General features: G+C 22.8%; 1 protein-coding gene across 2 annotated transcripts in view; it reads right to left on the bottom strand.

Annotated features, from left to right (window-relative positions):
- LOC117183114 (V-type proton ATPase catalytic subunit A) overlaps positions 1 to 14,594 on the bottom strand; it is a 48,661-nt gene extending 34,067 nt beyond the window's left edge. Inside the window, exons 1-4 of one of the 2 annotated variants that reach the window (XM_033376293.1) lie at positions 14,518 to 14,594; positions 7,539 to 7,623; positions 5,902 to 6,014; positions 560 to 925 (exon numbers count right to left, since the gene is read on the bottom strand). In XM_033376293.1, coding sequence (XP_033232184.1) covers positions 560 to 925; positions 5,902 to 6,014; positions 7,539 to 7,611 — 552 coding nt within the window. In that variant the 5' untranslated portion in view covers positions 7,612 to 7,623; positions 14,518 to 14,594. Of the gene's footprint in view, positions 1 to 559; positions 926 to 5,901; positions 6,015 to 7,538; positions 7,624 to 14,146; positions 14,281 to 14,517 lie in introns of those variants that run through there. The other variant, XM_033376294.1, reaches the window with a different exon arrangement.
- Between the last annotated feature and the right edge of the window lie 907 nt (positions 14,595 to 15,501).

The raw sequence follows: 15,501 nt of genomic DNA on the forward strand, positions 1-15,501 counted from the left end.
AAATTCAAGAGAATTCCGAAGAATTCAGGGTGAATTCTAAATTTTCAAACCCCTACAAAAAAACCTCACTTCTCATGAATAAATTCATCAAAATATTATAAAATTTCGTAATTAATTTATGATATTTTCTGAAATTATGGAAAATGTATTAAAATACATTGATAGTTTCAACATTTTTTTAAATATTCAAAAATTTAATTTAATTTCAAATCACTCTAAATTAATGAAATTAATCAAAAAAAAAATCCTTCGAATCTTTTAAAATCCCCAAAAATAATTCAAATTAAAATCTCCAGAAAATGGCTTAAAAGTTTTAAAAAATACCCTGTAATCTTAAAAATTCCTTCAAACTGTTGAAATTTATTTTAAAATTTTCGGAATCTTTATAAATTAACCCTGAAATATTTCAAAGACATCAAGATAATTAAAAAAAAAAAAGAAACAGGTATATACCTAAAATGAATGAATAATAATTAAAGCACGAAAAGATTTTTTGAAAAAAATTGAGGCCTGTAATAATTGCAGATTATTGAATTAATTTGTAAATAAAAGTACTCACATCGACAGTGTAATTTCCAACGGGGGCAATATAGGTGACAGTGCCCTTGCTTTTTGGCGGCAAAAGCATTTTATGCTTGACGAGAGTGTTCTCGTGAACGATTGCATACATATCACCGCCGGTGATATGACTTCCGTTTTTGATATTGAGAGGACTAAATTCCCAGGCAATGGTTCGCGATAAAGCCGGAACATTGACACCTTTCGGGATGTAAATGGAATTTGTGAGTTCGCAAATGTCCTTGAGAGGACGCTGAATACCGTCGAAAATACTGCCGAGAATACCGGGTCCCAATTCGACAGAAAGGGGTTTTCCAGTTCTGAGCACTGGGTCGCCCACAGTAACGCCACTTGTCTCTTCGTATACCTAGTTATTTTTAAAAATAAAAACAATATTCAAAACATATATTTTGTTTTACACAAAAAGAGGGTTGCTACTAGAGTTTTGAATTCCCGAGAATTTATAATCTTTAACAATATTTTTATTGTTCGGGTTATATCAGCAGTTGATTATAAATTATTTTCTAGCTCAGACATATTTTAAATTTTTCAAATGTATTAATTCATTTCAAACAAACAAAGTTTTTTCTACTTTAAAAGATAACTCTCTAACAAAATACTGGAATTTTCAACAAAATAATTAAATTTTTAACATACTAGTTGAATATTAAACCTAAAAGAAAAGAAAATAATTTTAAAACCAAAAAAAAGAAGTATTTTCCACTAAACAGTTAAATTTTACACCAGACATAAACCTTCAATAAAAAAAATTTCACAATGTAGTTTAACTTTGACCCAAGTAGTTGAATTTTCAATTAAAAAAGATTAATTTTCAACAAGACAATTAAACTTTTAAACGAGATAAATTTTCAACTTAAAATATAAATCTTTAACGAAAAAAAAATGTTATTTCGTAACAAAGCGATTCAACCAAATGTTTTAAAATAATTAGTTTAACAAATAATTTAATGTTCAAAACAATATTTTTCTATCGAAAGCAGAAATTCTAAATTTAAAAAATCAAGCTTGTAACAATAAAAAAAAAAAGAATTTTGAACAAAATAGATCAATTTTCAACGAAAAATGGTTACTTTATCTAAAAACATAATCTCAAACTATATTAAAAAAAGTTTTACAAAAAGGATGCACTTTCAACGAAAAAAATGTCAGAAAAATTGTTCAAGTATCATATTTAAAAAAATTTCAACCTAAGATGATACATTTCAGGGTTCAGTATAAAAAAATTAATTTTCAGCAAACAAATACTTGAATTTTCAACAAAATAGTTCAATTATCAATAACAAAAGAAAAAGAAGTTTTAACTAAAATAGATACATTTTCAATCAAGAAGAATAATTTAATTCCAAAACAGATGAATTTTTAACTGAAAATGGTCAATTTTCAAGCAAAAAAAAAAAAAAATTCGAAGAAAATAGTTCAATTTTCAATTAAAAAAGAAATAAATTTTTAACAAAAAATGATTTTTTACAACAACAACAAAAAACCGGAATTTTTAACTAAAAAATATCAATCTTAATAAAATGAAAAATTTACATTTTCTATTAAAAAATTAATTCTAAAAAAAAGAAGTATTTTTCACTAAACAGTTAAATTTTAAACCAGACATAAGCCTTCAATAAAAAAAAAAAATTCACAGTGTAATTCAACTTTGACCCAAGTAGGTGAATTTTCAATTAAAAAAGATTAATTTTCAACAAGATAATTAAATTTTTAAACGAGATAAATTTCCAACTTAAAATATAAATCTGTAACAAAAAAGTGATTTCGTAACAAAGCGATTCAACCAAATGTTTTAAACAAATTAGTTGAATTATAAAGCAAAGAAGAATGATTTTTAACCAAAAAGTTGCATTTTCGTACTAAAAATGAAAGTTCTTCTATAGCAGATGAAGTTTTAAATCAAAAAGAAATAATTTTCTACCAAAAAAATGGTCTTTTCAATCCAAAAAGACCAATTTTTAACCAAAAAGGATGACTTTTTAACAAAATCGTTGAATTCTTTGAAAAATAGTTGCATTTTTATTTAAAAATATGAAATTTATCTTAAAGTAGAAGAATTTTTTATTTAAAAAAAGTTGAGTTTTTATCAACAATAAAAAAATTCCAGCTAACTCAGTAACATCAAAAATTGAATTTTTGTAACAAAAAAATTAATTTCTACCAAAAAAATTGAATTTTCAATCCAAAAAGACCAATTTTTAACCAATAAGGATGACTTTTTAACAAAATCGTTGAATTCTTTGAAAAATAGTTGCATTTTTATCAAAAAATATGAAACTTATCTTAAAGTAGAAGAATTTTTTATTACAATAAAAGTTGAGTTTTTATCAACAATAAAAAAATTCCAGCTAACTCAGTAACATCAAAAATTGAATTTTTGTAACACAAAAATTGATTTCTACAAAAAAATTGAATTTTCAATCCAAAAAGACGAATTTTCAACCAAAAAGGATTACTTTTTAACAAAATTGTTGAATTCTTGAGCAAATAGTTGCATTTTTATCAAAAAATATGAAATTTATCTTAAAGTAGAAGAATGTTTCATTACAAAAAAAGTTGAGTTCTTATCAACAAAAAAATTCCAGTTAACTCCGTAACATCAAAAATTGAATTTTTGCAACAAAAAAATTAACTTCTACGAAAAAAATTGAATTTTCAATCCAAAAAGACGAATTTTTTCTACCAACAGATGAATTCGTAATGAAAAAAAAACATTTTTTTTTTATGAGTGGAACTTACATCCAGAAAATATTTCAGTTCATTTTTCAACACCAAAATGTAAATTTTACACAAAAAGTAAATTTTCTAAGAAATAGTTAAGTTTTCAAAAAAATAGTAAAATGGCTTAATTTCTAACCAAACAGTTGCATTTTTATCAAAAAAAAAAAATTAAATTTCTGCTAATGCAGGTAAACTTTAAAATAAAAAAGACAACCTTTCGAAAAAAAGAGTTTAATTTTCAACCGAAAAGTTAACGAAAAAATGCATTTTTCTATTAATTAAAATAAATTCTGAGATTCTCATTAATTCTCAGAGAATTTATACAAAATACAAGAATTTCCAATCAAATATTTTTAATTTAAAAGAATTTTCAAACTAATAGTTAAAGTTTTAATAAAATTTTTTAAATGAAATAATTTAAATATTAGTTGAAGAAATAATTTTTTTTAACTAAAATCATGAATCTTCAACCAAAGAAATTAATTTTCAACCAAAAATATTAATCTTCCTAACAAAAAAAATAAATTTTCAACATTATAGTTATATTTTGAAACCAGAAAATGAATTTTCAACTAAAAAGATGAATTTTCAACCAAGCAGATTAAATTTCCATTTTAAAAATGTGGAAAAATGAAAGTTAATAGATCAGTTAAGGAAAATAATTTTTTAACTAAAATGCAGGGGCTTAAAAAAACAACGAATTTTCAACAAAATAGTTAAATTTCCAAGCAAAAAAATACATTTTTATCCAATAGGATTAAAATTTCTTTACAAAAATAAATTTTTTTTAAAAGTGGAATAGTTAAAATATTAGTTAAAGGAAGTATTTTACAATTAAAATGATAAATCTTTAATCAAAGAAATTAATTGTTAATTAAATAGTTGAATTGTCAATCAAAAGGATTAGTTTTATATCAAAAAAGGCAAATTACAAAAATTGTGAAATTTTTAACCAAAGAGACGAGTTATCAATCAATAAGATTTAATTTCCATAAGAATTTCTAAAAATTCAAATAGTTAAAATATCAGTTAAAGAAGTGTTTTTTAAATTACAATTATAAATCTGTGATCATAAGATTAATTGTTAGCCAAATAGATAAATGTTCAGCCAAAGAAATTAATTTTTAACAAAAAATATGGATTTTCATTCAAGAAGATTAAATTTTCATCATTTTGGTTTTTTAATGGATTAGTTAAAATATTAGTTGAAGAAATAATTTTTTTAAATTAAAATGACGATTAAATTTTCATAAGAATTTTTTTAAATTGAACATTTAAAATATCAGTTAAAGAAATCATTTTTCTACAACGAAGATGATGAATCTTCAACAAATAAACAAAAAAAAAGAATTTTCAACAAAATAGTTAAATTTTCAACCAAAAAGATGAATTTCTTAATTAAAATGATGACTAAAATCAGAAAAAAAAATTTTTTAACCAAACAGATAAATGTTCAGCCAAAGAAATTAATTTTTCACTTTTTTTTTTAATTTGAAAAAATTTTCTAGCATTTTTTTCTAATGGAATAGTTAAAATATTAGTTGAAGAAATACATGTTTTTTAACAAAAATGATGAATGTTCAACCAAAGAAATTAATTTTCAACCTAAAATATTAATCTTCCCAACAAAAAATCGAATTTTCAACAAAATAGTTAAATTTTGAACTCACAAACTGAATTTTCAACTAAAAAGATGAATTTTCAACCAAGTAGATTAAATTTCCATAAAAAAAGATGAAGAAATGAAAGTTAAAATATCAGTTAGGAAAATAATTTGTTAACTAAAAGGATGAAGCTATAAAAAAAACAGCGAATTGGTAACAAAATATTAAAATTTTGAACAAACAAAAAATAAATTTTCATCCAACAGGATTAAAATTTGTTTTAATGGAATAGTTAAAATATCTATTAAAGGATTTATATTCCGATTAAAAAAAGGTAAATTAATTTTTTTTTGAATTTTTAACCAAAGGAATTAATTTTAAATCAGAAAGAAGAATTTTCAACCAAGTAAATAAAACTTCTATAAGAATTTGTTTAAAGTCAAATAGTTAAAATATCAGATGAAGAAATCTTTCTTTTACAACTAAAATGATGAATCTTCAACAAACAAACAAAAAAATTAATTTTCAACAAAATAGTTGAATTTTCAATCAAGAAAATTGAATTTCCATAAAAAAAGATTTGAAAGATGGAATATGTAGTTAAAATATCAGTTAAGGAAATTATGTTTTTAAACTCAACACAAAAGAATTATTTTCTACAAAAAAAGTCAAATTTTTAACAAAATACATTAATTTTTCAATAACAAAGATATATTTTTAACAAAAAAAAAAAAAAAACAGAAACATAAATTTTTACCAAAGACAAAATTTTTAACAAAATACATGATTTTTTAATCAGTTATTTAAAAATTTTGAGCAATTTCCAACCTAATAGTTAAATTTTCAATAAAATAGTTTATATTTCAAACAAAATTTGACAATTTAAACATAAAAACATTTGAATTCAACTCAAAAATGGAATTTTTTAAAAAATACTTAAATTTTCAACAAACCATGAAATCGATAATTATTTATCAGTTAAGTGTACCAGACTTACTTGAATTGTAGCCATGTCTCCTTCCAATCGAATAATTTCTCCTACCAGTTCGTAGTAGCCAACACGAACCAGTTCGTACATAGCAGATCCGGCCATTTTTTCCGCGGTGACCACTGAAAGTCATTTTTCAGTACCAAATATTTAATTAAAAAGTTAAAATTTAGGAAATTAAATTCGGAATAAATCAAAATTTTAATTATTCTTCAACGTCCAACATTCAAATTCAACTGCAAAGTTATCGGAAATTTAAAAAACCAAGAATTTTACCATACAATTTTAACAACACAGTCTGAAATGTCTCAATTCAAAATTTGAGAAATCTTCCTTATTTTGTTCGCTCGACTATTTTTCTTTTTTTTAAATCATACTTGAAAAAAAAAAATTACACAAACTCTACCTGCACAGCGCAAAATGTTCTCAAAATAGGGAAAAAGAGGAATTTTTCACAAAAATAGGGGATAAAGTAGGCTAATTTTTTAAGTACTTTATGTGCCCTTAACTGCATTTTTTCAGATTTAAAAAAAAAACATTTAAAGGCCCCTGAAGTTGTTTTATGGCCGATATACAAACTTTAATGAATTATTCATTTTCACACTTTTCCAGTTTTATTTTTAATGTTAATTTTTCATAACTAAAGGTGTTTTTTCTTCATAAAAATGGAAACAAATTTTGAAGATGTATTTACCACACACAAAGCATCAATTTGATGAAAAATTTCAGTTTTCGGGAGTTAAATTTAGTCTTAAAATTTCTGATAAATATGAAACTAATTGAAAATATACATCTCTTAATTACCAATAATTTCCTCTACCATAAGTCCCAATTAAACTTATTATTATTAGTATATTAAAATTTTTAAATTAATAAAATCGCTCAAATCTGTAAAATAAGTGATTAAATTTAAAAAATGTAATTTTTGTCAATAAACCATGTATAAATATATTCAAATACCCACAAAAAAACATAATTGAACAAATGTATTCAGTAGGTATTTGACTTTATTTTATATGCATTTTATTTATTTTTATTTTATATTAAAAACAATTTCAATCCAATAAATTTATTACCTATTTGAAAAAAAAAATTATTGCAAATGACATTATTCATTCAAATTTTTTTTTTAATGCCAGAAATTTTGAAGAAAGTTCACATATTCGTGAAAAAGTAATACCTTTAATTTTGATAAAAAATGTTAAGAAATTAAAATCAGATTAAATTTATATTTATATTCTTCTTTAATGATTAGCATTCAAATTTAACTAACAAATTCTTGAAAATTAAAAAAAAAGAAACAAGAATCCAACGATCAAATTTAGACATTTTTAATTCTGATTTTTTTGTAAATCCCGAAAAACATTTATAAAAATCTAGCAACGTGTTGCCGTTTTGGTTTTAATTCGAATAAAGACATTTAAGAGTGTGATGTCCAAATCTGATCGTCGGATTCCTGATTTTTTTTTAATTCCCAAGAATTTCGTAGACGAAATTTCAAAATGTAAAAGAATGTAAATTATTAACTTCAATTATATTATATTATAGTTCGATTTCTGTTTTGTCTCCCTCAATCTCTAAGAATTTTGTAGCTTAATTGAAAATTGTTCAAGGTAGAATCATTTATTTTATTATATTGTACTTACCGGGCCCGGATACGGCGTAGACATAGCCGAATTTTGATTCCTTTTCTTCATGTCGTATCTTTGGTAAAGTCATCTTGTTTGTGGACTGAAGGAGAAAATAAAATAAACTAAAATAATTGAATTTTAGATAAAAAAAAGATTCATTTTCAAGCAAGAAGATTTTTTCCAACTGAAATTATAAATATTTAACTGGGATACTTGAATTTTTAACCAAAAAGAATAATTTTTAAACAAGGAGATTAACTTTCAAAGGAAAATATAATTATTTTAAACAAAGAAAAAATCGATTTTTTAACAAGTATACTTCAATTTTCAACGAAATAGTTCAATTTTCAATTGAAAACGACAAACTTATATTAAAATTGTTGAATTTACAACTAGAAAAAATCAATTTTCCCGATCAACTAAAAGTAACATATTCATATTTACCGCAAAAATGCAAACATTTATTTTAATTCATGACGTTCATTTTAAACATCCTTTAACAAAATAGAGAAAAACATTGCAAAATAAATTATTTTTGAAACAAATACTTAAATTTTCCAATAAAAAATATAAATTTTGTATAAAAAATGCAATATTTATATAAAAAAAACGGATTTTCAACAATATAGTTCAATTTACAAAAAAATTATGAATCTACAACTGGAATGGTTAAATTGTAAACCAAAAACTTGAAATTTCAACTAAAATTATGAATATTTAACTGAAACACTTGAATTTTCAAACGAAAAGATGAATTTTCAAACCGGCAGATTAATTTTCGAATAAAAAATTAATTTTCTACGAAGAAATACCATTTTTCCACAAAATAAAAATTTTTTTATCGTAATAGTTGAATTTTTAATCAGAGAAGACAAATTTTCAACCAAATAGTTAAATTTTGAACCATAAAATGTTTATATTTAATCGAAAATGGAATAGTAACATTTTTAATTTTTTAAAAATATAATTTTAAACCAAACATAATAGTTTTCAATTAAAAAAATAAATCTTCAACTGAAATAGTTGATTTAAAAAAAAAATTACTAATAAATATGAACTGTCCACCAAAACATAAATAATTAAATTAAAAGTTAAAAAAAAGTATTTAAACAAACAAATGAATTTTCAACTACAACTACGGAAATTTTAATTGGAATTAGCTAAATTTATAGTTTAAATGATTACTAACAACAACAAAACTGCAATAATTGAATTTTGAACCAGAATGATACATTTTTTTACTAAAATAATGAATCTTAAACTAAAATAATTGAAGTTTTGACCCAAAAGATTCATTTTTGACCAAAAAGATTTTTTCTGCCGAAAAATATGAATCTTTAACAAAAAATTTATTTAAACTTCTGATTGAAAAAATTAATTTTCAAAACAAAACAAAACAAAAAAACGGATTTTCAACAAAATAGTTCAATTTTCAAAAAAAATTATGAATCTACAACTGGAATGGTTAAATTATAAACCAAAAAATTTGAATTTTCACCTAAAACTACGAATATTTAACTGAAACACTTGAACTTTTAAACCTGAAGATTAATTTTCAAATAAAAAAATTAATTTTCTGCAAGAAATACCATTTTTCAACAAAATACATGAATTTTTAACAAAATAATTTAATTTTTAATTAGGGAAGACACATTTTCAACCGAATAGTTAAACTTTGAACTAAAAAAATAATAATTTTCAATATAAAATGGAATAGTAACATTTTTAATTGAAAAAAAATTAATGTTAAGCTAAACATACGAGTTGTTAACTAAAACAATGCATCTTCAACTGAAATAGTTGATTTTTCAAAGAAAAAACTATTTTACTACAAAAAATGAACTGTCAACCAGAACGTGAATAATTAAATTATAAGTAAAAAAATTAACATTAAAAAAAAAATTCAACTACAACTATGGAAGTTTCAATTGGAATAAGTTAAATTTTCAGTTTGAATAATTAATAAAACCAAAAAAAACTAACTTAAAAAAAATAGTTACTTTTTCCAACAAAATGATGAATTTCTAAATAAAATTGTAAATATTGAACTAGAATAGAATTTTGAAGCAGAAAGATTCATTTTTAACTGAAATAATGAATATTTAACTAGAATAATTGAATTTTCGATTCACAAGATTAATTTATAATCAAGAAGATTTTTTTCTGCCAAAAAAAAAATTAATTTTCAACTAAAAAAGATAATTTTTCAACCAAAAATTGAATAATCAAATTTTAAGTTAAAAAATGAATTTTTAATTAAAACGATGACTCTTCAATAACAACAAAAATTTAATATAAGAGTTTGAGTTTCAACCAATTAATTTTATTTCCAACCTAAAGATGAATTTTAAACTAAAATGATAAATATTTATTAAATAAACATATTGATAATGTAATTAATTTAATATTTCTACCCTTACGAAAAAATATTATTGGAAATACAGTATAAGCCTATAACGAATTTTTAAAATAAATTTATTGTTATTCTAGAAAAATTATTACAAAAAATCGTAAAAAAATCATTATAGAAATAAATAATGTTCAAACATTGAAAGAAGTGATGCAAAAAATAGAGAAACTACAATCAAATGATTTATTTATTTAACATACGATTTCAAATTATTGTAAGGGATTTCACAGGATTTTACAGATTTCAAAGAATTAAAAAGTATTCCAAAAGAGTTTAAAGAATTTAAATATATCAACAAATTTTAAGGAACTGCAAGAGGTTTAAAAATATCTCCATGATTCCAAGAAACTTCCTAAGATTTCAAAACATTTTAGAGGATTTCAAAGATTTCAAAATATTGACGGGGATTTTAAGGGATTTCTAGAGAATTGCAAAATAAATTAAATTTCAAGGAATTAGCGATTCCAAAAATATTTCATTGAATATCCAAGGCTTTCAAATTATTTCTAATTATTCTAAAAAGAATTTTTACGACTTCCATATATTTCAATCGATTTTAAGGCATTTACGATTTTTTTTTGTTGGAAAACTGTAGGAAATAAATTCTATTTTATTTCAAAGAATTTCTACAAATTTTAAGGGATATGAAGAAATTTAGAAAATTTCAAAGAATTTGGTAGATTTACAAAGATTTCAAGCTGGATTTTAACTGCTTTCTAGAGAAAATTAGTGAATAAATGAAATTTTAAAGAATTCCTAGTCATTCCAAGGAATATAAAAATATTTCTAGGAATTTCGCCAGATTTGAAAGATTTAACTAAATTTTCAAGATTTCTAGGATTTTGAACGGTTCTTTTTATAGAGATATTTAACGAATAAATGATCTTGATTTCTATTCAAGGAATTTCAAATGATTTATAATTATATTTTAATGGATTTTTCCTATTTCCAAATATTTCCATGAATTTTAAAGGATTTCAACGAATTTCTAGAGAACTATAGGGAATAAATTCTACTTTATTTAAAGGGATTTTTACGAATTTCAAGGCATGAAGAAATTTATAAAATGTTACAGGAGTTTTAATTCATTTCAAAAGATTTCAAAGAATTATCTAGACTTTCTAAACATTTTAAGCTGCATTTTAAAGGATTTCTAGATAACATTGGAAAATAAATTAAATTCCCAGGATTTTCTAACGATTCTAAAATGGTTTATTGAATTTCCTAGGAATTCAAAGATTTTCAACATTTCCAGAGATTTGTACTGTCTTTTTTTGTAAGTAAACTTTAATGAATAAGAATAATTTAATTCATATTCAATGACTTCAAATTATTTCAGTGTAGTCTCAATTAAAAAGTTTATAGTCCGAAATTTTACTATTTGTTATTTGTTTCAAAATTAAATTATTTTATTGAAAATTCAACAGTATTATTGAAAATTCGTCTTTTTGGTTTGAAATTTAAAAAAATTTGATTGGAATTTTTTTTTCTCGGCTACTAAATTTAATTGTTGAACAATCATATTTTTTTTTTGAAACTCCATCTATTTCTGTAGAAAATTTACCTCTTTTGGCTGAGAATTAATTTGTTAGAGTTAAAATGAATGATTGATTAAAAAATGTAACTATCTGTAGAAAATTAATATTGTTGAAAAATATAAGTTTTTAAACTGTTGCAGTTTTAGCAAAGAAAAAAATTGAATTTCTACAACAGATAAATTTTTGAACCAAAAAGACTAATTTTCAACCAAAACATATTTTCCAGTCAAAAAATAAAAATAAATTGCATAAAAAATGTGAAATTTTATGCCAAAAAGAGGATTTTTCTACAAAACAATTGTTTTTTAAGGCGAAACATGAATTTTCAAATTAAAAAATATTAAACTTTAATCATAAAAATAGAATTTTTAACAAAATAGTTAAATCTTCAACCAAAGAAATGAACTGCCAACTGAAAATATAAATTTTATCACCAAGAAGATTAATATTCTACAACAAAAGACAACTTTTTAACAAAACGCATAAATCTGCAACAATGAAAGATACATTTTCAAGCAAAACATAAAGTAGTTACATTATGAGTTAAAAAATTTAATTTTTAACAAAGTATTTGCATTTTTAGCCAATAAAAAAGATGAAATTTCTACAACAGATGAACTTTTAAACCCAAATATGAATTTTCTCCCAAAAAATTAAATTTTCTAACCGATAATATAAATTTTCAAGAAAAAAGTAAAACTAAGGATGATAAATGTTTAATGAGACACAGAGTAGTTAAATTTTCATTTAAAAAATTAATTTAAAAAAATAGAAAAATCAACAAAATAGTTAAATTTGTAACCAAATAAATGAAATTACAACTACAATAATTAATATTCAACACAAAAATTAATTTTGAATCAAATAGTTAAAATGTCAACAATAAAGATTATTTTTCTACCAAAAAGGGCGATTTTTTACCCAAAAATGAAATAATAACTTTTACAGTTTAAAAAATTAATTTTTAATCATAAAAACGAATTTTTAACAAAACAATTAAATTTGTAACCATTAAAATTAATTTTCAATAAAATACATAAATTTTCGACTAAAAAGATAAATTTTCAACAAAACAGATTGACCTTTTTGTTCTTAACAAAATTGTTGGATTTCGAAGAAAATAATAAAATTGTATTTATTACCTACGTTTAAAAATGATAAAAATAACATTTTCAGTTAATCAAAATATTTTTTAACAAAATAGTTCAGACTCCAACAAAAGAGATAATCCTTTAATAAATAAATAAATATTTTTTTAAATCTAAAAAAATAGATTTTCAACCAAATAAATTTAATTTAGCAAAGTAGTTCAACTTTCTATAAAAAAAGACGAATATGCAACCTAAAAAAATTAATTTTAAACAAAAAAATTAATTTTAAGCAAAATACGTAAATTTGAAAACAAAAAATTTTCAAACCAAGAAATTAGTTTTTAGCAAAGTAGATTTTCTACCAAAAAAGACGAATTTTAAATAAAAATATAATTTTTAACAAAATACTTGGATTTTGAAACAAATACTTTAGGCAAAAAATTTTTATTTGAGCAAAGTAGGTCAACTTTCTATTTAAAAAAATACGAATATTTAACAAAAAATTAGAAAATTCATATCTTCACCAAAAAATTAATTTTTAGAAAAGTAGGTCAAGTTTCTAACAAAAGAGACGAAAAAATACATAAACTTTGAAACTACGATTCGTATTTTTAACTAAAAAAATGAATTTTAAAATAAAAATGAAAATAAAAAAAAGAATTAAAAAAAACCGATTTTTTTGAAAAAAATAGACTGATTTTCAACCAATGAGATGATTTTTCAACTAGAATGATGACATTTCCAACCAAAAAGACGATTTTTCAATAAATACAGATTTTTCAGTAAACAAAGAAAAAAAGTTTATCCAAATTGTTTAAACTTTCCAGCAAAAAACGATTTTCGACCAAAAATGTACAAAATAGTTTAATTACAAAACAAAAAATTAATTTTCAGCAAAGTAGGTCAGCTTTCTACCAAAAAAGTCGAATTTTCAAAAACAAAAATACCAATTTTTAACCAAAAACGCCACCAAAAATTTAAGTGAAACAAATTGTGTTAATAAAGATCACTTAAAAGTGTGAAAACCTACTCGCATGCATGACTAAATGATCATAAAAGTTCAATTGAAATCTTCACAATTTAAATTTAAATTACGAACACACTTTCTTTGATAAAAAAAAAAAAAAAACTAGTTGATCCACCTGTCGATGACAACTTATAAACGACCGATTTATAAACAAAAAATGAGCATTCAAATAAAAAAGTGCAACAATTAAGACAACTTCGATTAATTGACACAATCAATAAAAAAAGAAAAGCTCTCGTGTCACATGAATTTCGGAGCATGACCATTATCGTTTTGGAGTCCGCGCACAAAAAACAAAAGTCAATAATAAAAGTTAAGTAGACAGCAATAAAATAAATTGAATAGATTCTCTCAATAATTGAGTCTCGAGACCCCTCCCACGTAAATTAACAGAAACATAAAATCATAAAGAACAGCGCGAAAAGTGAAAATCTTCTAATCCAGAAATAAATAACGGAAAGATAATTTGGCAGCGTTTTCACTCGAGGACACGGCGAGAATTTTGGATGCGGAATATTTTCTCGAAAGGTGAAAAAACATTTCGGTACACTCATTACCAGGGATTCACGTGAGCGTTCTCGTTCGGAAAATAGGCGTAGCCCTTGGAGGCCGCGAACCGTCTGCTAACTTGTTTTCAAAATATTTTATCAAAAAAATTAGAGAGCACTAAATTCCGAAGTTAAAAAAAAAAATAATTTCCATAAAATTAGAGACTATTATGCACCAAAAAGATGAAATTTAAGAGGCTCTGAGACTGAAGACGATGGCGCAGAGGAAACTCGATCGATACTGTGTAGTTCCCGTACCCGAAAAGACGATTCAGAGAGATTTGGATGAATTAAGGTTAGGGAGGATTATTTGTAGGGATTGAGGTTTAATTATTTAATGAAAATTCGGATGAAAAAGATGCGTAAAAGAGATAACTTACAGAGAAATCTGACGTACTGATACAAGCCCACCCAACTACTCAACAACCAGACGGATTGACTGCTATCACAAGACAGGTCAGCTGACTGCTTTTTCACGTGAATGAAGTGCAAATTGAGCTTAACAATGCGCGCGAAATTCAAACTTGACAAAAGAAATTTTTTCTTTTAAAATTACTTTTAGAAGGAGAACTTTTTCTGGAAATATTCTTTTTCCTTCTGTTTTTCTACTTTTTAAATATTATGTCTTTATGTTTGATTCTTTCTTATATTATTAAAATTATGTTCTGTTATTTGTAACAGTAGAATTTTTAACTGTCAAAAAATAATTGAAGAAAATTTCTAAATATTTTATTTAGGATTTACTTTTATCAAAAAATGTTTATAATTTTAATACAGTTGAGTTTTAACTTTTCTTCAATACTTAACAACTGAAAATTGAAGAAAAGTGATAACTGAAAAAAATTGACAATAAAAAAAAGTGTACAAATCATTTTCAAAAAGTAACTTCTTCTTTAAATATTATTTTCCCTCAATTTCGTCTATTTTATTATTTTTTATTTTGTCTCAATATTTTAATCAGGATTTAATTTTATAAAGAGGAGTGTACAATTTTAATATCGCAAAATTACAAAAAATGGAATTTTCAAATTACTTGAATTTTGAAAAATTGAAAATGGAAGCGAATGAAAATCGAATTTTCAGCAATTAAATTTTCTGCAGTTGAAAATTGAACAAAATTAACAATTAAAAAAAAAGATTTTTTTGTCTAGAAATTTCTTCGAAATGCAATTTTTTTTTCTTAAAATACTATATTTCCTCGCGTTTCTCTATTTTCTTAAAATAATGTCTCAATATTTTATTTGTGACTTAGTTTTATGAAAAATTCTTTATAATTTTCATATCGCATAATTCAACCATATGTGTTTTTTTAAATAAACTGAATTTCCAATTTTCTTCAATTTTCAACAGTTAAAAATGGAAAA

The sequence above is a fragment of the Belonocnema kinseyi genome, chromosome 2 (assembly GCF_010883055.1).
Source record: "Belonocnema kinseyi isolate 2016_QV_RU_SX_M_011 chromosome 2, B_treatae_v1, whole genome shotgun sequence".
Taxonomy (NCBI): Eukaryota; Metazoa; Arthropoda; class Insecta; order Hymenoptera; family Cynipidae; genus Belonocnema; species Belonocnema kinseyi.